Source organism: Schistocerca nitens, chromosome 2, assembly GCF_023898315.1.
Source record: "Schistocerca nitens isolate TAMUIC-IGC-003100 chromosome 2, iqSchNite1.1, whole genome shotgun sequence".
Lineage (NCBI taxonomy): Eukaryota > Metazoa > Arthropoda > Insecta > Orthoptera > Acrididae > Schistocerca > Schistocerca nitens.
Genome location: NC_064615.1, coordinates 863,037,397 through 863,059,587, shown reverse-complemented (window position 1 = coordinate 863,059,587; position 22,191 = coordinate 863,037,397). Strand labels below are relative to the sequence as shown.

Genomic DNA, 22,191 nt, shown 5'->3' with positions numbered 1-22,191 from the left:
GTCTGCTAATATCGCACTATTTGACATCAAGAGGCATACTGATACTTGCTTCCAAGTTCCAATATCATTTCATACCTCTTCATTCACTGTATATGATATAACATTATCCTTTCTGGTCTCAAAAGAGATGACACTGCAGTACATTTTAGAAATTTCTTTTCAGTCTTAATGACTTCCCATTAGTACAATATTTTACATATTCCCTGAATTTGTATTTATTCAGGCCATTCTTTCTGGAGTACGCAATTTTTATTTCAAATTTGTTAAATGTATTTCAATATACCTCATAATACAAATAAACACACTGGTTATTTGAGCTCTAAAATATCATTGAGAAAACAATAATGGAAATCCGAATTGCTCAGTCTTAAAGAATAAACTACTGCCTATTATGCAGCTTAGTAAAAAAGAAAAAAAAAACTGGAAGATACAGTGTATTGGAGTTTAAGTTTTTTGTATGATTTTTGTTGAACTAATAATGCAACAATAAATCACATACATGGCCGCTTATGGAAACAATTAACAAATATAAGAAAGCTCACCCTGAGAGAATACTTAATGAACAAACTGATTTTCCATCTAACGCATATTTTGGCATATTTGATAGCATATTGATGAAGTACCCAGCTCTTCTCTTGACTTCAGAGTCATAACGAGCAAGTAATTAAACTTACATATCCACCAATGGTATCTGTTTCTAGGTTGATTTCAGTGTGTATTTTATTGATTACTGTGGGACACTGTAAGACAATGGTTGTATGACTACAGCTTTCTAAACATGCAGCTTTTTGTAATTTATGTTTAGGGAGTTTCTAGATTATTCATGTGAATCTCATCCTGTCAGATTTTATAAATCTTATTGTTTTTACTCAATCTATTTTCTTTCTATTTGTGTCTAAAATTGTACGTGTTTCATATGTACTGATAAGCCAAAACACACCTCCTTAATAGCTTGTTTGTCTCTTTCTCCCTCTCTCTGGAACAAAATACATCACATATCAGGGATCCTATAGTTTGTTGGTAGGTTTGTGGAGGTATGTGGCATTAGATGTCTATGCGCAGGTCATTTTAGAAATGGCTTAACAACTGAAAATGCTATAGTCTCTTTTCTCTGTGAGGTTTTGGACGGATTAAATAAAAGGTTGCAAACGTTAGGTGTTTTCTTTGATTTAACGAAGGCTTTTGACTGTGTTGACCACAAAATATTACTGCAGAAGTTGGAACATTATGGAGTAAGGGGAGTAGCTTACAATTGGTTCGCCTCCTACTTTAAGAACAGAAAGCAGAAGGTAATCCTTCGCAATATTGAGAGTGGTAATGATGTTCAGTCCCAATGGGGCACTGTTAAATGGGGCGTTCCCCAAGGGTCGGTGCTGGGGCCACTGCTGTTTCTTATTTATATAAATGATATGCCTTCTAGTATTACAGGTGATTCAAAAATATTTCTGTTTGTTGATGACACCACCTTGGTAGTGAAGGATCTTGTGTGTAATACTGAAACATTATCAAATAATGTAGTTCATGATATAAGTTCGTGGCTTGTGGAAAATAATTTGATGCTAAATCACAGTAAGACTCAGTTTTTACAGTTTCTAACTCACAATTCAACAAGAACTGACATTTTAATCAGACAGAATGGGCATGTTATAAGCGAGACGGAACAGTTCAAGTTCCTAGGCGTATGGATAGATAGTAAGCTGTTGTGGAAAGCCCATGTTCAGGATCTTGTTCAGAAACTAAATGCCGCTTTATTTACCATTAGAACAGTATCTGAAATAAGTGACATTTCAACACGAAAAGTAGTATACTTCGCATATTTTCATACGCTTATGTCATATGGTATTATTTTTTGGGGTAATTCTTCTGATTCAAGAAGGGTATTTTTGGCTCAAAAACGGGCTGTTCGAGCTATGTATGGTGTAAGTTCGAAAACCTCTTGTCGACCCCTATTCAATAGTCTGGGAATTTTGACATTGCCCTCACAGTATGTATTTTCTTTAATGTCTTTGTTGTTAGCAATATTAGCTTATTCCCAAGAGTTAGCAGCTTTCACTCAGTTAATACTAGGCAGAAATCAAATCTGCATGTGGAATGCACTTCCTTGACTCTTGTGCAGAAAGGAGTGCAGTATTCTGCTGCATCCATTTTCAATAAGCTACCACAAGAACTCAAAAACCTTAGCAGTAGCCCAAACACTTTTAAGTCTAAACTGAAGAGTTTCCTCACGGCTCACTCCTTCTATTCTGTCGAGGAGCTCCTGGAAGAGCTGAAAAATTAAGCAAATTCCAGTGTTACATTCTTGATTTTCTTTATTTAAACTAACGACTTGTCGCCTGAATATGTTTCTTATATTTTATTTCATCTGTTTCTACAATTGTGTTATAATTTCATGTATTGACTCGTTCCATGACCATGGAGACTTCTCCTAAATGTGGTCCCACGGAACAATAAATAAATAAATAAATAAATAAATAAATAAATTTAATTCATGTAAATTATGGGCTGCTGATTTGTGTACGCAATGATGGTGCCTGACAGCAACATAGATGGGTTCCATAGGACTTACATCAGGCAAATTTGGTCACCGAGACTTCAACATGAGTTCACTATAATGCACCTTAAATCAATGCAGCATGTTCTGGCTCTGAGTTGTGGACAATTATACTGCTGAAAGATGACACTGCCGTCGAGAAGACATCATGCGTGAAGGGATTCAGGTGGTTTGCAGCTGTCAGAATGTCTTTGATCACTACCACAGGTCCCATGCAAGCACAGGAGAATGTCTCTCATAGCATAGTACTGCTCCCACGGCCATGGTGTACTGCACATTCTGAGCCACTGTTCACCTGATGATGGAATTTGTGGAGACAATTAGCGAGCGACCTAGTGTAGCAAAAATGTGATTCACTTGAAGGGTCAACATGTTTACATTGATTGATGGTTGAATCCTGATTGTCCCACGTCCACTTCAATCATAATTGACGATGCCATTGGGTCAATATACGAATACATTGGGGTGGTCTGCTGCGGAGCTTAATGTACAACAATGTACGATGAACGGTGTGCTCCAAAACACTTGTGCATGCACCAGCACTGTGCTCTTTCGGCAGAGGTGCCACAGATCACCATCTATCCCACTTTATGGATCAGGTAAGTCTCCGAACCCCACGTTCTGTTAAGAGTTGTGGGCATCCCACTATTTAGCACCTGGTGGTAGTTTCACTGTCCATCTACCTCTTTCTGTAGATGTTTACAACAGTAGTACATGAACATTCGCCCAACTTCACCATTTGCGAGATACTCGTTGACAAGCTCTATGTAATAATGATCTGCCCTTTGTCAAAATCTCTTACATCAATGGCTTTCCAATTTGCAGCCCATTTCTTCACCATGGTGATTTTCCATCCATGTCTACACCGTTTACATACTTCTGTTACCGCATCGCATGCTTGCAATGTCACCAAGTGGCATCCAATGTCACAGTGGGCAGTGTTTTGTGTGTAACTTGTGAACTAATGCATACAACAGACAAACTTTAATAACGGTTAGCATATGAGCGTTTGTCTTTTCAACTAATAGTCTGTCTATATCATTAAGGAGAACCATATTTAATTGACTGAGATGTGTGGCAAATATCAGGTGATTATATATTGCCCTTTGTATACACTTCACCTATATTTTTTGTTTCATGCTACAGTTCTGTTAAGCAGAGTGTAAACATATCAAACCTCTAATACAATTTTGCACAGGCATAGTTTATGAGTTTGTATTTTATAGCTGTTTATTTAGTTATTATTGAACCCTCAGTCTACAGTTACTATAAACAATTGGCATGTAGGGCAGTCATGCTAAATATAAGTTCTGTTGACAGTAGCCTCTCCATATTCATGATATAGTTAATTCATATTACATTTTGCCAAAAGATAGACTCTCTTACTGTGCTAGTCCTACATGAAATCTTGGCCCATGATTAGCTGTTACATTGTCAAAATAAATCTTTTTTTGAAATTGTGCTCATATTGTATTAAAATTGTTGCTTCAAATTGACTTTAATTAAACCACTGATTTAAATACTGTAGTGTTATACTTTAACAGTCTGTTTTACAGTATTTGTTAATTCTATTCAATAAAGACTCTTTCCTCTTTTGAATTTATTTATATTATAATATGCTAGCATTCTGGTTAGCACATTTGTAGAAGGTTTTATTGACTCTTATTGAAACTGTTTCAAGCACCTACTTACTCCATAAATGGCTAATGTATATTTCATGTAACCTGGATGAGCATGGTGCGTTGTGCTGCAGACATGTCAATCATTGCTGCATGTCAATCTGCTGAGTTTATACAAATTCAATATGTTTGTTAGAGTAATGTATGTAGTGCACATAATTTTACATAAAATAATTAAACTTATTTGGCTTATTACTTTGACTGTACTGTATTTACATATGTTGACTAGATGTGATCAAAAATTAATGTTTACTTGGGTGTGTGAAAGAGTTATATACCCATAATTTGATTTTTGATATCCCTACTTGCAAATCTGATGCACTTTTTATGGCAAGATGCCCCCATCTTACTGTTTTGTAGGTCTGGAGATAGTCATTATAGACCAAAATTAATAACCTGATGTATAAATTTTGTGCTCCATAACTGGAATAATTGTAAAAATATCCATGTGGTCCATTCCATTGTCATACAGTATATAAATTTATACACAGAAAGTGCATCTACTGCCACTCTAGCATGTGGGACTCTAATACGACCTACTTCACTCAGGTTCTCAGTTATTTAGGGGGAGGCAGGAGGGTGTAAGAGGAAGGGAAATATGACAGGCATTGTGAGGGATGGATAGGTAGTGCTGTAGGTGATACAAAAAAAAATCAAGGACGACACTGTAACTTGTATTACTGAATAACAAACATTATGCATGCTAAAAGTACAGTACTAACCTGAACTGGCTGCTGAATTGCTCCCATAACAGGTTGTCCTGGCCCAACTTTAGCACGTCTCCGATTGCGCTGTGCCTTCGGTCGTTTGCCTCCAGTTCCCCGCGGTGACTGGTCCGCCGAATTTGGTGTGTCTGCCTTGCCCTCATCCTTCAACTGGGTGCAGTACACACATGAACACTACACTTCAGGATTAGAATGAGTTCGCCCACACGGAAGCACACTACGCATTTCACACTGACGCAGAGAGAGGAGCACAACACAAAAGCAGCTGCCTGAGCAAAGTTTAGCAGGAAATATTTAGATGACATCAAGAAGATAAGAAATATGTATCTCAAACACAAGTAGCCCTTCTAGAATGCAAAATAAAAAAAGACACCAAATAAAGCCAGTACACTACTCCAAATTCAGGACAAGCCGTATGGGCAACACAGAAAACTTAAATGTGAAAGACTTTTACAATAACAATCAAACAATAAAATAAGGAATTGAAAGCATACATGCTGCACAAAATTCAAATGAATAACACAAAGAAAAAACACTCACAGAATTTGTTTCACCATTTAGCAGATATAGCAATAACTAGAACATTAGATGGAACACACACACACACACACACACACACACACACACACACACACACACACACACGAATGGATTGTACAAATATAAATGAAATACATATAATTATCAACGTGATGCATATTGTGTTAAATAACAGTTTTGTTCATTTCTTATTTTTTTAAACAACCCCCTCAACACATATAGGCAAAATGGAAATGGAACATTGATTTTATTAAAGTTAAGACCATATGCGTCCCTAGGCCTGCAAACATTTCACCTCAAAGTAACATTTCCCAGTCTAGTTTCAATACTCTCTGTTCACTAATTGTATGCAATATACAGGTGTTACATAATGAGCTCTCACACCAGTATAACAACTTCAGAGCCTCCATTAGCCATTTGGATGATGAAAGCAAAATATCACTGGAGAATAAAGGAGAACAGAGAGGGATTACACCAGAAATTCCCCAACTCCCCAGATTATGACTTTAAGCCTTATATCATATGGGAGACTAATAGGAAAATTTCTGACACACAAAAATTGCTGTAATGAATGAAAGTTTTCATAATATCACAGAAGCTGTTGATCAGGCCACAAAAGAGTATTTCAACCAAACTACTGTCACTGTCAGTGTGATGACCAAAGGGAGCAGTGGGGGCCTAAATTCCACACATTAACAGGTTTACAACTGCTCCTTCTCAATGGATTCTCTATTTTTCACAATATTTGACATTGTAAGAGGTTGTGACATATTCCAATTTGGCAAATTGTCACCTGAAGAAAACTTCCTTAATTTTTTCCACTTAATAAAAAGATACAGGGCAATTTCTTGAAGATATTTTCATTCTCATAATTAAATCTACAAAAACCAAAATGATCTGAGAATCTACTGAATTAACTGCCTCAACAGCTACATACGAAAGATCTACACTCAATTTCAGACTGGATTTAGGAGGTGTCAATCACCTGAATTGGTGAAGACCTGTCTAATTGTGTGGAGATTTGAACCATATTCAACCTGAATATATGTTGATTGCTGTCACTCAGCTAAGTATGAAGAAATTCAGGTTTAATGATAATGAAAATGTAATAGCACATTTATATGATCAAAAAGGAACAATAATTACGAAGTTAACATACTATCTAGCAACTGAAACGTATGTGTCAGCCTAACTGTGTGCACAACAACAGGTTAATGACAGCAGCAACTCATCATTGCACTGGCTGCACAAGATGATGTGGAACCATCCTGAATCATGAGCACATAATGGCAACAGAAAAGTAATGAAGGGTGACTGGGTCTAATGCATAAGCATCCGTCTTGAAAGCATTTGAGATATGTTAAGTAGAACTGAACTGTCAGACAGTCATAAAACATCATGTCCATGGAGTGATCAAATGAATGAAACATTTCCCAACTGATAAAGTGGTGTGTTGTTTTGCAGCAATATGTGTTGTTAACAAGTTGTATGAAAAAGTAGAAGTGCTCATCATCTAACAGCAAGTCCCTGTATTATTTGTCTGCCAGCAACAACAGAAGACATATAAGAGTTCCCATGCTCTTATTTAAATATTTCCCGTGTGAGGAAAAATGAAATTCCTCCCTGCTTGGTGAAATCAGGTGTATTGCCCAGCCCAAGCATTGGGTCTGAAATCCTCATAGTCTTGTGCAACAACAAAGTATTACATTTTAAGGATTGACAGGCCTGCTCTCCCTCCAATTTCACAAATACCTCTACTTTAACTATCTGCAATATATAATGCAAACCAATATCAGACGATATCCTTGCAGATTCAGCCACTTACAGTTGATTCAATCATTTACTGTTGATTCAGGTTGCCACTGGGAATCCTGATTTTGCTGTATTTCATGAGTTCCTAAAAAACTGTTGGTGGTAGTTGACAATTAACCCATAACAATACAATATAACTAGAAGGCAGAAACTTACTGGTTTTTCCTGTGGTGGTTCCAAGTCTTCGGGTGGCAGAGGTGGAGCATCAAGATAATACGATACTGGCCAAGCAATAGCATGTGTATGATATTTAAGAAGACGATGTGTATCTTCGTACAATAACGGTTTCCTTTCCATGCGCACTGCACCAAACCAAGCCCAAGATAAAGGAGCAGGATTTTTATGGCCTTCGAGAAGATCCCAAGGGTTGACACGTTGTTTCTCAGCCACTTGAAGTCCCTGTGGAACCATTTTGCATAGTATACATGATTAGAACAATTCCATAATATAAACTATATATTACTTATACATGATTTATATCTCACTGGAAACAAATATTTGGAAGAACAGTTATTTTCAAAAGATAAAGATCTGACATCTTCCAAAACTTGGTTTCTATGTTACCATTTTGGCAATTTGTACACTTCACAAAACAAAAATTTTCCAGACCAAGTAGGAGTCCTAAAACTGATATGGGTAAAATCCAGCATTCATTTTTTTTTTCCTTTTAGTTTGTATTGAAGAAATATAAAACTGGTAACATTACTTGAATATTATGCAAAAATGCTCTGGTTAATATCCGAGACCTGCATTCAGAAGACAAAAGTGTATTGGTAGTTGGAATACACAGACATCTACAAAAACAATTTATATCAACAGAGTAGATGGAACAGCAAGGGGAAACTACAGCCGTAATTTTTCCCGAGGGCATGCAGCTTTACTGTATGGTTAAATGGTGATGGCGTCCTCTTGGGTAAAATATTCCGGAGGTAAAATAGTCCCCCATTCGGATATCCGGGCGGGGATTACTCAAGTTAGATATAGTGGGAATTAGTGAAGTTTGGTGGCAGGAGGAACAAGACTTTTGGTCAGGTGAATACAGGGTTATAAATACAAAATCAAATAGGGGTAATGCAGGAGTAGGTTTAATAATGAATAAAAAAAATAGGGGTGCGGGTAAGCTACTACAAACAGCATAGTGAACGCATTATTGTGGCCAAGATCGACACGAAGCCCATGCCTACTACAGTAGTACAAGTTTATATGCCAACTAGCTCTGCAGATAATGAAGAAATTGATGAAATGTATGATGAGATAAAAGAAATTATTCAGGTAGTGAAGGGAGACGAAAATTTAATAGTCATGGGTGACTGGAATTCGATAGTAGGAAAAGGGAGAGAAGGAAACATAGTGGGTGAATATGGATTGGGGGAGAGAAATGAAAGAGGAAGCCGCCTGGTAGAATTTTGCACAGAGCATAACTTAATCATAGTTAACACTTGGTTCAAGAATCATAAAAGAAGGTTGTATAAATGGAAGAATCCTGGAGATACTAGAAGGTATCAGATAGATTATATAATGGTAAGACAGGGATTTAGGAACCAGGTTTTAAATTGTAAGACATTTCCAGGGGCTGATGTGGACTCTGCCCACAATCTATTGGTTATGAACTGTAGATTAAAACTGAAGAAACTGCAAAAAGGTTGGAATTTAAGGAGATGGGACCTGGATAAACTGAAAGAACCAGAGGTTGTAGAGTGTTTCAGGGAGAGCATAAGGGAACAATTGACAGGAATGGGGGAAAGAAATACAGTAGAAGAAGAATGGGTAGCTCTGAGGGATGAAGTAGTGAAGGCAGCAGACGATCAAGTAGGTAAAAAGACGAGGGCTAATAGAAATCCTTGGGTAACAGAAGAAATATTGAATTTAATTGATGAAAGGAGAAAGTATAAAAATGCAGTAAATGAAGTAGGCAAAAAGGAATACAAATGTCTCAAAAATGATATCGACAGGAAGTGCAAAATGGCTAAGCAGGGATGGCTAGAGGACAAATGTAAAGATGTAGAGGCTTATCTCACTAGGGGTAAGATAGATACTGCCTACAGGAAAATTAAAGAGACCTTTGGAGAGAAGAGGACCACTTTTATGAATATCAAGAGCTCAGATGGAAACCCAATTCTAAGCAAAGAAGGGAAAGCAGACAGGTGGAAGGAGTATATAGAGGGTCTATACAAGGGCGATGTATTTGACGACAATATTATGGAAATGGAAGAGGATGTAGATGACGATGAAATGGGAGATACAATACTGCGTGACGAGTCTGACAGAGCACTGAAAGACCCGAGTCGAAACAAGGCCCCGGGAGTAGACAACATTCCATTGGAACTACTGACGGCCTTGGGAGAGCCAGTCCTGACAAAACTCTACCATCTGGTGAGCAAGATGTATGAAACAGGCGAAATACCCTCAGACTTCAAGAAGAATATAATAATTCCAATCCCAAAGAAAGCAGGTGTTGACAGGTGTGAAAATTACCGAACTATCAGTTTAATAAGTCACAGCTGCAAAATACTAACGCGAATTCTTTACAGGCGAATGGAAAAACTGGTAGAAGCTGACCTCGGCGAAGATCAGTTTGGATTCCAAAGAAATGTTGGAACACGTGAGGCAATACTGACCCTACGACTCATCTTAGAAAATAGATTAAGGAAAGGCAAACCTACATTTCTAGCATTTGTAGACTTAGAGGAAGACTTTGACAATGTTGACTGGAATACTCTCTTTCAAATTCTAAAGGTGGCAGGGGTAAAATACAGGGAGCGAAAGGCTATTTACAATTTGTACAGAAACCAGATGGCAGTTATAAGAGTCGAGGGGCATGAAAGGGAAGCAGTGGTTGGGAAGGGAGTGAGACAGGGTTGTAGCCTCTCCCCGATGTTATTCAATCTGTATACTGAGCAAGCAGTAAAGGAAACAAAAGAAAAATTCGGAGTAGGTATTAAAATCCATGGAGAAGAAATAAAAACTTTGAGGTTCGCCGGTGACATAGTAATTCTGTCAGAGACAGCAAAGGACTTGGAAGAGCAGTTGAACGGAATGGACAGTGTCTTGAAAGGAGGAAATAAGATGAACATCAACAAAAGCAAAACGAGGATCATGGAATGTAGTCGAATTAAGTCGGGTGATGCTGAGGGAATTAGATTAGGAAATGAGACACTTAAAGTAGTAAAGGAGTTTTGCTATTTGGGGAGCAAAATAACTGATGATGGTCAAAGTAGAGAGGATATAAAATGTAGACTGGCAAGGAAAGCATTTCTGAAGAAGAGAAATTTGTTAACATTGAGTATAGATTTAAGTGTCAGGAAGTCGTTTCTGAAAGTATTTGTATGGAGTGTAGCCATGTATGGAAGTGAAACATGGACGATAAATAGTTTGGACAAGAAGAGAATACGATATTTCGAAATGTGGTGCTACAGAAGAATGCTGAAGATTAGATGGGTAGATCACATAACTAATGATGAAGTGTTGAATAGAATTGGGGAGAAGAGGAGTTTGTGGCACAACTTGACAAAAAGAAGGGACGGTTAGTAGGACATATTCTGAGGCATCAAGGGATCACAAATTTAGCATTGGAGGGCAGCGTGGAGAGCAAAAATCGTAGAGGGAGACCAAGAGATGAATACACTAGGCAGATTCAGAAGGATGTAGGTTGCAGTAAGTACTGGGAGATGAAGAAGCTTGCACAGGATAGAGTAGCATGGAGAGCTGCATCAAACCAGTCTCAGGACTGAAGACAACAACAACAACAACAACAACAAGATGGAACAGCTGTTATTGTCACTGGTGGATTCTAAAGCTGAATACTTAACATTGAAAGTGATGCCCTTCCATACAGCTGACAATAAATTTGAATATACTCTGAGTTTTATGTCCAGGAATTGTAGGTTGCAGCCATTTGCATAGGTAGGTCTTGTCTTCTTCAAGTTATGTGTAGCTATATCCAACAATGCCCTTATATACAGGAGCAGCAGTAAAAACATTTATTTATTTATTTTATTTATTTACATTTTCTTCTGCGTGGAGCCATCGTAATGATGGCTTTTGCAATCGTCAGACTTAATACTATGGTTATATTTATACTTATAAAATACACTATATTCTGTAGCTGTTGCTTCTTATGTCTATTTTTTACATTTATCACATTACAACTGATATGCTAATGCCTCATGTTACAATCAATATCTTAAAATTCATTGAAAGAATATAAACATTTTTCTATTAGAAAAGATTTTAATTTTGTTTTTAAAATATTTCCCGTGTACTTTCTTAGAGGGTTTGGTAGCTTGTTATACCAAATCAAACCACTGATATATGGACTTCTATCAGTCATTTTTAATGTTGTTCTTGTTACAGAAATAGTTACACATTGTTCTAGTGTTGTGATCGTGTACATCACTGTCCTTGATAGCTTCCGTTGGTTGACTTATAAAAAATACACCTATTTTGAAGATGTACAGAGAATATATTGTCAGATATTCATGCTGCATAAACACTTCATGACTTGAATCTCTATTTCCCATCCCATGTATAAGTCTTACTGCTCTTTTCTGTAGTAGTAGTATTCTTTTTAAATGTACATCAGCTGCACAGCCCCATAGTTCAATTCCGTAATTGAGGAAGGGGTAAAGTGTTCCATAATATACTAATTTCAGTGCTTGGCTAGGAACTATCTTTGTGAGCTGGCTGAGGAGATATATGGCACTACTGACTTTTCCACATATGAAATTAATGTGGTATGTCCACCGCAAATTTTCATCAACATATACACCCAGGAATTTACAGTTACCATTTTCTGTTGCAGAGATATTACACACACTATTCATATTGTTGTGATGAGAACTGCCTGTTTTAAATGTCAGTAGTTGAGATTTGGTGACATTCACCTTGAGTCCCTGATCACTGAAGTATTTTGTTACTTCTGTTACACTACTAGTAGCAAGAGATTCTAGCTCTTTAGATTCACTCCCATAGATTAAGATTGACGTGTCATCTGCATAGCTTACAATATGGGAGTTAATGGGTTGTGCAAAGTCGTTAATATATGTAAGGAAGAGAAAGGGTCCAAGGATTGAGCCCTGTGGTACACCTTGTAATACAGGTTCACTGGTGGACTGGGAGTTCACGATTTTTTTTATCTAGTTTGTATGACAATTTAGTGCTTTGCTTATGATTCAACAGGTACGTGGTTAGAAGATTCATGGCTTGATCCCCAATATTATAAGATATTAGTTTTTTAAGAAGTACCCAACGGTTTACCGTATCAAATGTCAGGTCCAAAAATATAACTGCCGTCTGCATCTTCTGGTCCAACAGACAGTAAACTTCATGGATGAACTGTGTAACTGCTGTGGTTGTACTTAAGCTCTTTTCTGAAGCCATGTTGCGAATCTACAAGCAGTTTGTGTTTTGTGAACAAGGCACTTAGCTGAGAAAGGATAATGCTTCCGAATATCTTACTAAATGTGGGAATTAATGATATTGGTCTATAGTTGGAGACTTCTTCATTACTTCCCTTTTTATACATCTAAGTTCGGTGTTTGGACCAGTCACATTGAAATAATATTTTACACCATATTTTTTTTCTACATGTTAAATGAAAGTGAGTGCTTAATGGAAGGACAATCATAATTAATTTCACTTTATGAAATGTTGGTGAGAGGCAATTTTATCCAAAAATATTTTCACAGTGGTGTTCTTGAGGGCATTCCATTCTCAAATACCTTATCTTCCAGAGATCTGCCAGGTAGCTGATGTCACTTGATCACTTGTGTAGTACATGGGTATTCTCTGGCACTGTAATGACAATCTTTGGCCATAAATGCGAGTCAGTACTCACCTTTAACTTGGGCATAACATGCATTATTGTTTCCCATGTAAAATGTCAGCAATAAAACAAATATCAGCCAGTAAAAAAAAACTGTAAAGGTGGCCATGGTCATGTTTACACCCAAGAAATAGAAGTGTGTGTGTGTGTGTGTGTGTGTGTGTGTGTGTGTGTGTGTGTGGGAGGGGGGGGGGGATACCAGTGTACACAACAGTGATTCTTACAATTCAAGTTTTAAAAACCGACTAGCACTTTCATTTGAAAATACTTCTTGTACACTGTCACTACAACTAATAACCTATGAAATATTGGTAGTGTGCACTTTGTTTGTTATTTTTTTGGACATATACTGGAACCTCATCCCATTCAGTACTATGTCCCTATTGCTTGCACACACACACACACACACACACACACACACACACACACACCCCGTGCCATCTTCCTGGATATTGACCTTCGCCTCTCTGATGGCTCCATCTGCTCTTCTGTCAGTATTAAACACAACAGTACCTGTATTTTGACAGCTCTCTCTCCTTCCACACCAAAAGGCACCCACATACAGCATGGTCACTCATCGATGGTTTATCTCCAGTGATGAGAATCCCTTGCCTACTTTGCTGTAGGTTTCAGGAGTGACTTCACATAGAGACATTATCCCCAAACCTAGCATGCAAACAGGTTTCCCTTGCCATCTCTTCACATATGCCTAATCTCCTGACCACTCCTTTCATCATTCCCTAAAATGAGGGATATCCTACCCAAGATCCTTCCCACATTTCCTAAAGTGACTTTCTGTCGACCACTCAACCTATGCAACATCCTGGTTCATCCTGATGTCACTTCCACTTCCAATCCCTTGCCACAAGGGTCATATACCTGTAGAAGACCCATGCGCTAGACCTGACCAATCCAACCACACAGGACTTCCTACTCCAGTTCTGTCACAGGTTAACACTAGCCTTCAGAGGCAGGGCTACCAGTTATAGCAGCCATGTCATATACCAACTCTGCTGCACACTGCACAGCTTTTTATTTTGGTATGACGATCAACCAGTTGTCCACCAAAATGAATGTCCACCACCAAACTGTGGACAAGAACAAAGCTGACCATCATGAAACAACATGCAGCTGAGAACATGCATGAGTTCAGTGCCACCTGGATCCTTCACTCCAGCACCAGCTTTCCTGAACTACATAGGTGGGAGTTATCTCCGGATCACATGATTGGCTTCTGCAACCCTCCTGGCCTCAGTCTCCACTAACCCATTGTCCCCACACACTCTAATCACCAGTTTCCCCTGCCTCTGTTCTTTCACCCTCTCCAAAAATCAATGACTCATTTCATCCCTCTTGTGTGCCGCACCTCACTGGCTCACATGCCTAGCCCGTACACCTGCCGTCCCTAGGCAGCAAAGCTGCCTCCCTTATAGACACTAGGTACTTGTTGGCTACCCCTCCTCTTGCTTCTCACCTCTTCTCCCTCTATCCACCCTACTCAATAAGACCCCCATCCCAGCCAGCCTGCTGAATTGCAATCACGGTATTGGAATAGTAATCCTGGTGTTGTCTATCCAGCTGGCACAGTATGTATGTGTGTGTGTGTGTGTGTGTGTGTGTGTGTGTGTGTGTGGAGGAGGGGGGGGGGTGCGTGCTCTGACAATTTGACATTTCTGCTATTCAGTGAGTCGTCTCCTTTACTCCTAAAGTATTTACTAAGTGATATGACAGTTTTCAACTATATTTCATTCATAAATATGTAGTTTGAAAGCTACTTTGTGGCTGTCAACAAGAGCCTCTAAGGTGGACATCAAAATAGAAATCTCCCCTTGTGAAGTTTTGTGTCTTATATGACAAGCATTGCAGGACTATCACAAAAATGTAGAAAAATGTACAGGAGCAGACATGTTAAGAAACTGAAGTACCAAACAAATTATGCAATGTTTTGCAGTAATCACAAACTGAATGTTCACAAAAACAAACTGAAAATTTTATCAGCTTACGCAGAAACAAAAAAAGTGTAGTACTGCTTTATGACTTTTGGGCAAAATTGTTTTGTACTTTCTTTTGCTTGAATAAACATTTGCTGTAAGCTAATCGTGATGCACAATGCAACTCATTTGAATATTTTATTCAGTTTAAATTCCAACTTGTCTTAGGCAGAACTATTTGTGAATGTAAGGTCAAATGTCCTGCGAGAGAAAAGACTTGTAAGTCATTTATATCAAGTGATATGTTAATATTCAGAGAAGGCTGTAAATATGCACAACATTCCTGTGGAAATGGATTGTACAAAATTAAGTACATCTTCTTATTATTGCTGTAATAAGGTGGACTAACATTTTAAGTGTTGCAGTTTCTGCTCAGTCTCCTCTTAGAGCAAAGTATATAACCCATCATTTTACCGGTGAGAATATTTTCGTCTGGCACAAAGAATGGCTATGACACTGTTCGTACCATAGGTCTTCACCTGCTGTTTATTGAGTGCACATCATACATGTGCTTTAACTGCCTGGTGTTGCCTTCACTCTGTTCTTAATATCTGTGTATCATATCAAGTGGTTAACTACGTCTGAGCTGCCACAGGAAATGTCTCTAAACGAAATTGTTCAGTTTCAGGTGCTGCAGATTGATCACCTGTGGCTCAGTGTTCAGCAAACGATGACAGTACTCTCTCACCAAACGGCACCACCATGGGTTGCTGCACCTTACTTTCAATGATACCATGTAAGGAAGAAAAATGGTCAGAATGTCATGTGAAATTGGAGGCCCATTTTGCAGCATACAACATTATAAGTATGGAGCACAGTGCAATCTTTTTGTTCACAGTTGAAGGAAACGTCTACCGTGTGTGTGTAAAATTGTGTGCAGACACTTGTCCTGAATCAGTCAGGTACAATGACCTTGTTACGCTGTTAGACGATCATTACGATAGTCAGTTACATATCACAGCATCAAGGTTTAAATTTTTTGATCTAAAGCAGCAGCCTTCTCAAATTCTAAAACAGTAAACTGCCTAACTCAGAGGACTAACAAGGCATTGTAAGTTAAAGTGTTCTTGTGGAATCAGTTATAGTGATATCATGAATGCGACTCAATCACAAAGAACATATCAGACACATGCATTCACACTGCAATTCTAAAACTGCAAGCTCCTGATCTAAGAACAGTTCTGTCTCTTGTGGTATATTAAACTATTGTGGACTCAACAGAGGTTGATTCTGTGGCTTCTTGTATTTATGCTGTCTGTAGTGCACAAGACACTTTGTCTCAAGTAATTGGTAGTTTTAAAGTGATTAAAAATAGGGTTCAGATAAACAGTAAATTTAAAAGTAAAAATTTTCACTCTTGTGGTACATGACTGTGAGGAAGCCTTGCCCTCAGTGCTTTTCAAATCATTCATGATGCAAAATGTTACCTGTGGGGATGGCATGGTCACAATGAAACAGTGTGTTTACAAGGCAAACCAGGCACAGGCAACAGCTGCCACTGTGCGAGTGCACAGCCACAGAAAAGCTATCAATGGTGCAAATGGTTATAGCAATGCCATTAACAATGGCACAAGCCAAGCCTCGCACTTCCTCAATTAAATTACACTTGGACATTTGTGCTTATGATCATGAACTAATAAAGACACATATGACAATCACTAGCCCACTGTTACAACAACTACTTCTATTTTGTCTGCCTACAACGGACATGAAATTCCAGTACTTGGTGTGTAGTTTGCCTGCAACTTTCCATGGAATGATAAAATGTGTTTCATTCCATGTACCCTGTCCTAGAGACAGTGCAAACATATATGAGTTAGACTTGTTTGATGATTTGTGCAACATGGGCATAAACAACAACGCGTTACAAATCAGTGTTTCAGTGCCTCACACTAATGTTTCTGACTTGTGTAGCATGTACAAGAAACTGTTCCAATCAGGTTACGGAAGGGCTCAAGATTTTGAAGTACACATTACAGGGAAAGACAATGCACAAATGCAATTTTATTGCACAGGGTTTGTTGACCACACAATCTGTGAGCAAGCTGCTCAGGAGCTGCAAAGATGGAAGGACAATGTGGTTATCCAACCAGTTTCTGCAGGCCACTGGGTCTCAACCTTGTTCATTCTAAAGAAGCTATCAGGCAGTTTACATCTGTGTGCTGATTTTAAAGCAACAGTAGACCCACAAACAGTCACAGATTCCTTCGTCTTCCACATCCGTAGGAACTGAGGGATGGATTGGGACGGGGCAGATACTTTTCGAAGATTGATTTATGTGAATGGTATTTACAATTACTGCTAGACAAGCAGTCAATGCAATACTTTATAATAAACACTCACCTAGGTTTGTTCCAGTATCAAACACTACCATTCAGAAATGCTTCAGCTCCTGCAATTTTTCAACTGTTCTTGGAACAGTTAACAGCAAAAGTCCCTTCTTGTACAAACTATTGGGATGGTATGGTAGTTGTGCATCATACGCTGGCTGAACATTTAGAAAGTTTACACTGTTTGTTTTAAGTTCTTTCTGTTCTTGGCTTAAAGTGCAACAAAGAAAAGTGTTCCTTCTTCTGGGAAGAACTGAACTACTTAGGACATGCGATAAAGGCAAAGGTTATTCATCCTGCTACTTTGCACCTGTCTGCAATTAGAGATCTGTTCGTGCCCTGTAACATTAAGGAGCTCCAGTCAGTGATGGGGAAGCTCATCTATTGTATCAAATATATTTATAATGTAGCACAAATTGCTACACCGCTCAAACTGGCTGTGCCAGAAAAATGTTCCTTTTATATGGTCCCAAGAATGCCAGAATGCATTTCAGCAACTGAAGGACACACTGTTAAGTCACTAATGTTTGAATCATTTCATTGTAGCTAAGCCTGTCATGTTACCTGTGGATGCACCTTCTTATGGAACTGGAGCTGTGCTCTCTCACAGAATAGGGTCTTCTGATAGATCTATTTCTTTTGCCACAAAAACTCTTAAAAATTGCAGTGTGACTACTATCACCTTGAAAAAGAGACACTCACTTTTATCTATGGTATTACACACTTCCATCAATATTTGTATGTTTTTTAGTTCTATTTGCTGACAGGCCATTGGCCTTTGACAGCTTTGTTCAATTCTGCTAAGCCTGCTACACATTGGACAGACCAAAAATTGTGACATTGGGCTCTGATATGTCTAATTATCACTATGAGTTATTGTACAGCCTCACTGTGCAACATTTGAATACTGACCACATTTGATTTGCCTGAGAAATCATGTTTTCAAATCGATTCTCCAGATTTTGAAAGTCTTCAAAATTTTCCTCTCAGTTTTTGGTTTGTTGCTACTGCAACCATTTATGAATCAGCTCTTCAGGTTGTTTTGCAATAAATGTACCATGGGTGACCACATAGTTTGAAGGAAATTCCGCACCACAGATGTGTTGCTATTTTTTGCATCATCGTGCACTACTGGGTGTTTTGCTCACTCCATACAGTGGAGAGTTTTGTCTTTATTGCATCAAGATACTGGGGCACAGTTCGCATGAATTAACTCACCTGACATGATTGTACGTGGCTGGGCATGGACACTCAGATCTCACTGCAAAGCTTGTGCGGAACATCAATCAGCCCTGGCACAACATTTGTTTGTGTGGCTATGTCCATCTAGATTACAGCAACACACTCATATTGATTTCATGGGTTCATTATGGAACATGCAATGGTCGTCAGCACTAGATGCATACAGTAAGTTTCCTTTTGCTTTCCCAATACATTCACCATTACTGTAAATAGGGCTTTCAAAACTGGCCAACTGATCTCTGTTACTAAGAAAAGAGGACTGCATTAATTTTCTTTGTTTAGTGTTCACATTTTAATTATAACATCACAAAGCAATAAAGGATTTTAAACTTGTCAATCAGCAGTATTTGGCATTGGGGTGTCAGAGACAGTCACTATAATATAATAACAATATCTGAGTAGCAGCACCCACTGCCTGTAACATTTATTCCAGCAGAACAAGAACAAAAAGTGTTCAGCTTTGGTGAAAATATTTATGTGCAGAACTGCTATAAACAATAGATCAGAAACTTAAATAAATTATAAGGGGTGATCAAAAAGCATTCATTTGAGGGTGTTGCTGCAGCATATAGGCAATGTAGCATGATTCCAATGCAGGTATATAAGCACCAAAATGTAGGCAAGGGATTAGTGTGGTGTTTATGTATTTCCAACGTGCATGCAGTAAAGGCGGTAACACGAACTGTGGTGATGTTATTACCAAATGCATCCAAACAGGACCAATGTGTTGTCATTTTTTTCTTGGATGCCAAAGGACAAACACCGGTACACATCCATCAGAGAATGACGGATGTGCACTGGGCGGCATGTCTGTTGAAAACCACCACTGAGGAATGGTGTGCTGGTTCCATGCTGGTCATGATTTGACATATGACGCATGTCAATTTAGGAAGCCAATATAGAAAAGCAGAAGTTATGCCAACTCAAGTGGGAGACACTCAATCACATGCCCTATAGTCCTCGTCTCTCTGCTAGTGATTATCACATCTATAGTTCCTTAAAAAAAAAGGCTTTGAAGGGTTGTCAGTTCTTGATGGATGATGATGTTAGGTGGGTGATGCAGCTCCTTAGGGAGATAGCGGAAGGGCTGGGGAAGAAGGCCAGTGTTCACTCTGTCTGATTGCTAGGGGTTCTCATCCAAGATGTGGAGGAGGCCCTGCCAGCAGCGATAGAGAGCACTGGGTGCACCCGACTGCAAATTGTTGCTTATGTTGGCACCAATGACTCCTGCCGTCTGGGTTCAGAGGTCATCCTCAGTTCAAACAGGAGGTTGGCGGAGTTGGTGAAGGCGGAAAGCCTCGCTCACAGGGTGGAATCTGAGCTAAGTGTTTGTAGTATCGTTCCCAGAACCGATCGCGGTCCTCTGGTTTGGAGCGGAGTGGAAGGCTTAAACCAGAGGATCAGACGATTCTGCGGAGATCTGGGGTGCAAATTTCTCGACCTCCGCTATCGGGTGGAGAAATGTAGGGTCCCCCTGAATAGGTCAGGCATGCACTACACGCATGAAACAGCTACAAGGGTAGTGGAGTACGTGTGGAGTGCACATGTGGGTTTTTTAGGTTAGAGAATTCCCTCCCTAGGCCCGACAAGATGCCTCCTGAGACGCGGCAAGGTAGTAGTAGGCAAAACGCAACAGGGAATAACAGTATTAATGTGCTAATAGTAAACTGCAGGAGCGTTTATAGAAAGGTCCCAGAACTGCTCTCATTAATAAACAGTCACAATGCCCACATAGTACTAGGGACAGAAAGTTGGCTGAAGCCAGATGTAAACAGTAATGAAATTCTAAACTTAGATTGGAATGTATACCGCAGAGACAGGCTGGACAGTGAAGGGGGAGGCGTGTTTATAGCCATAAAAAGTACAATAGTATCGAAGGAAATTGACGGAGATCCGAAATGTGAAATAATTTGGGTGAAGGTCATGGTTAAAGCAGGCTCAGACATGGTAATCGGATATCTCTATAGGCCCCCTGGCTCAGCAGCTGTTGTGGCAAAGAACCTGAAGGAAAATTTGAAAAATATTTCGAGTAGATTTCCCGACCATGTTATAGTTCTGGGTGGAGATTTTAATTTGCCGGATATAGACTGGGAGACTCAAAGGTTTATAACGGCTGGCAGGGACAAAGAATCCAGTGAAACTTTTTTAAGTGCATTATCTGAAAACTATCTTGAGCAGTTAAACAGAGAACCAACTCGCGGCGATAACATATTAGACCTTCTGGTGACAAACAAACCCGAACTATTTGAAACAGTTAACGCAGAACAGGGAATCAGCGGTCATAAAGTGGTTACTGCATGGATAATTTCAGCCGTAAATAGAAATACTGAAAAAGGTAGGAAGATTTTTCTGTTTAGCAAAAGTGACAAAAAGCAGATTTCAGAGTACTTGACGCCTCAACACAAAAGTTTTGTCTTAAGTACAGATAGTGTTGAGCATCAGTGGACAAAGTTCAAAACCCTCGTACAATATGCATTAGATGAGTATGTGCCAAGCAAGATTGTAAGAGATGGAAAAGAGCCACCGTGGTACAACAACTGACTTAGAAAACTGCTGCGGAAGCAAAGGGAACTGCACAGCAAACATAAACATAGCCAAAGCCTGGCAGACAAACAAAAATTACACAAAGCGAAATGCGAGAGGCGTTCAATGAAGTCGAAAGTAAAGTCTATGTACTGACTTGGCAGAAAAACCTAAGAAATTTTGGTCTTATGTCAGAGCGGTAGGGGGATCAAAACAAAATGTCCAGATACTCTATGACCAAAACGGTACTGAAACAGAGGATGACAGGCTAAAGGCCGAAATACTAAATGTCTTTTTCCAAAGCTGTTTCGCAGTAGAAGACTGCATTGTAATTCCCTCTCTAGATTGTCACACAGATGACAAAATGGTAGATGAAACTTCGTGGCAGATTAAAACTGTGTGCCGGACCGAGACTCGAACACGGGACCTTTGCCTTTCGCGGGCAAGTGCTCTACCAATTGGTAGAGACTCGAACTCGGGACCTTTGCCATTCGTGGGCAAGTGCTCTACCAATTGGTAGAGCACCTTCCCGCGAAAGGCAAAGGTCCCGAGTTCGAGTCTCGGTCGAGCACACAGTTTTAATCTGCCAGGAAGTTTCATATCAGCGCACACTCCGCTGCAGAGTGAAAATCTCATTCTGAAAATGGTAAATATCGAAATAGACGACAGAGGAATAGAGAAACAATTAAAATCGCTCAAAAGAGGAAAGGCCACTGGACCTGATAGGATACCAGTTCGATTTCACACAGAGTACGCAAAGGAACTTGCCCCCCTTCTTGCTGAGGTGCACCGTAGGTCTCTAGAAGAGTGTATCGTTCCAAAGCGTTGGAAAAGGGCACAGGTCATCCCCGTTTTCAAGAAGGGACATCGAACAGATGTGCAGAACTATAGACCTATATCTCTAACGTCGATCAGTTGTAGAATTTTGGAACACGTATTATGTTCGAATATAATGACTTTTCTGCAGACTAGAA

General features: G+C 39.2%; 1 protein-coding gene across 1 annotated transcript in view; it reads right to left on the bottom strand.

Moving 5' to 3' along the window:
* The window catches only part of LOC126237131 (mediator of RNA polymerase II transcription subunit 12), a 400,411-nt gene that overhangs the window by 85,266 nt on the left and 292,954 nt on the right, over positions 1-22,191 (bottom strand). The window contains exons 33-34 of the mRNA XM_049946952.1: positions 7,464-7,706; positions 4,953-5,105 (exon numbers count right to left, since the gene is read on the bottom strand). Coding sequence (XP_049802909.1) covers positions 4,953-5,105; positions 7,464-7,706 — 396 coding nt within the window. The remainder of the gene's footprint in view (positions 1-4,952; positions 5,106-7,463; positions 7,707-22,191) is intronic.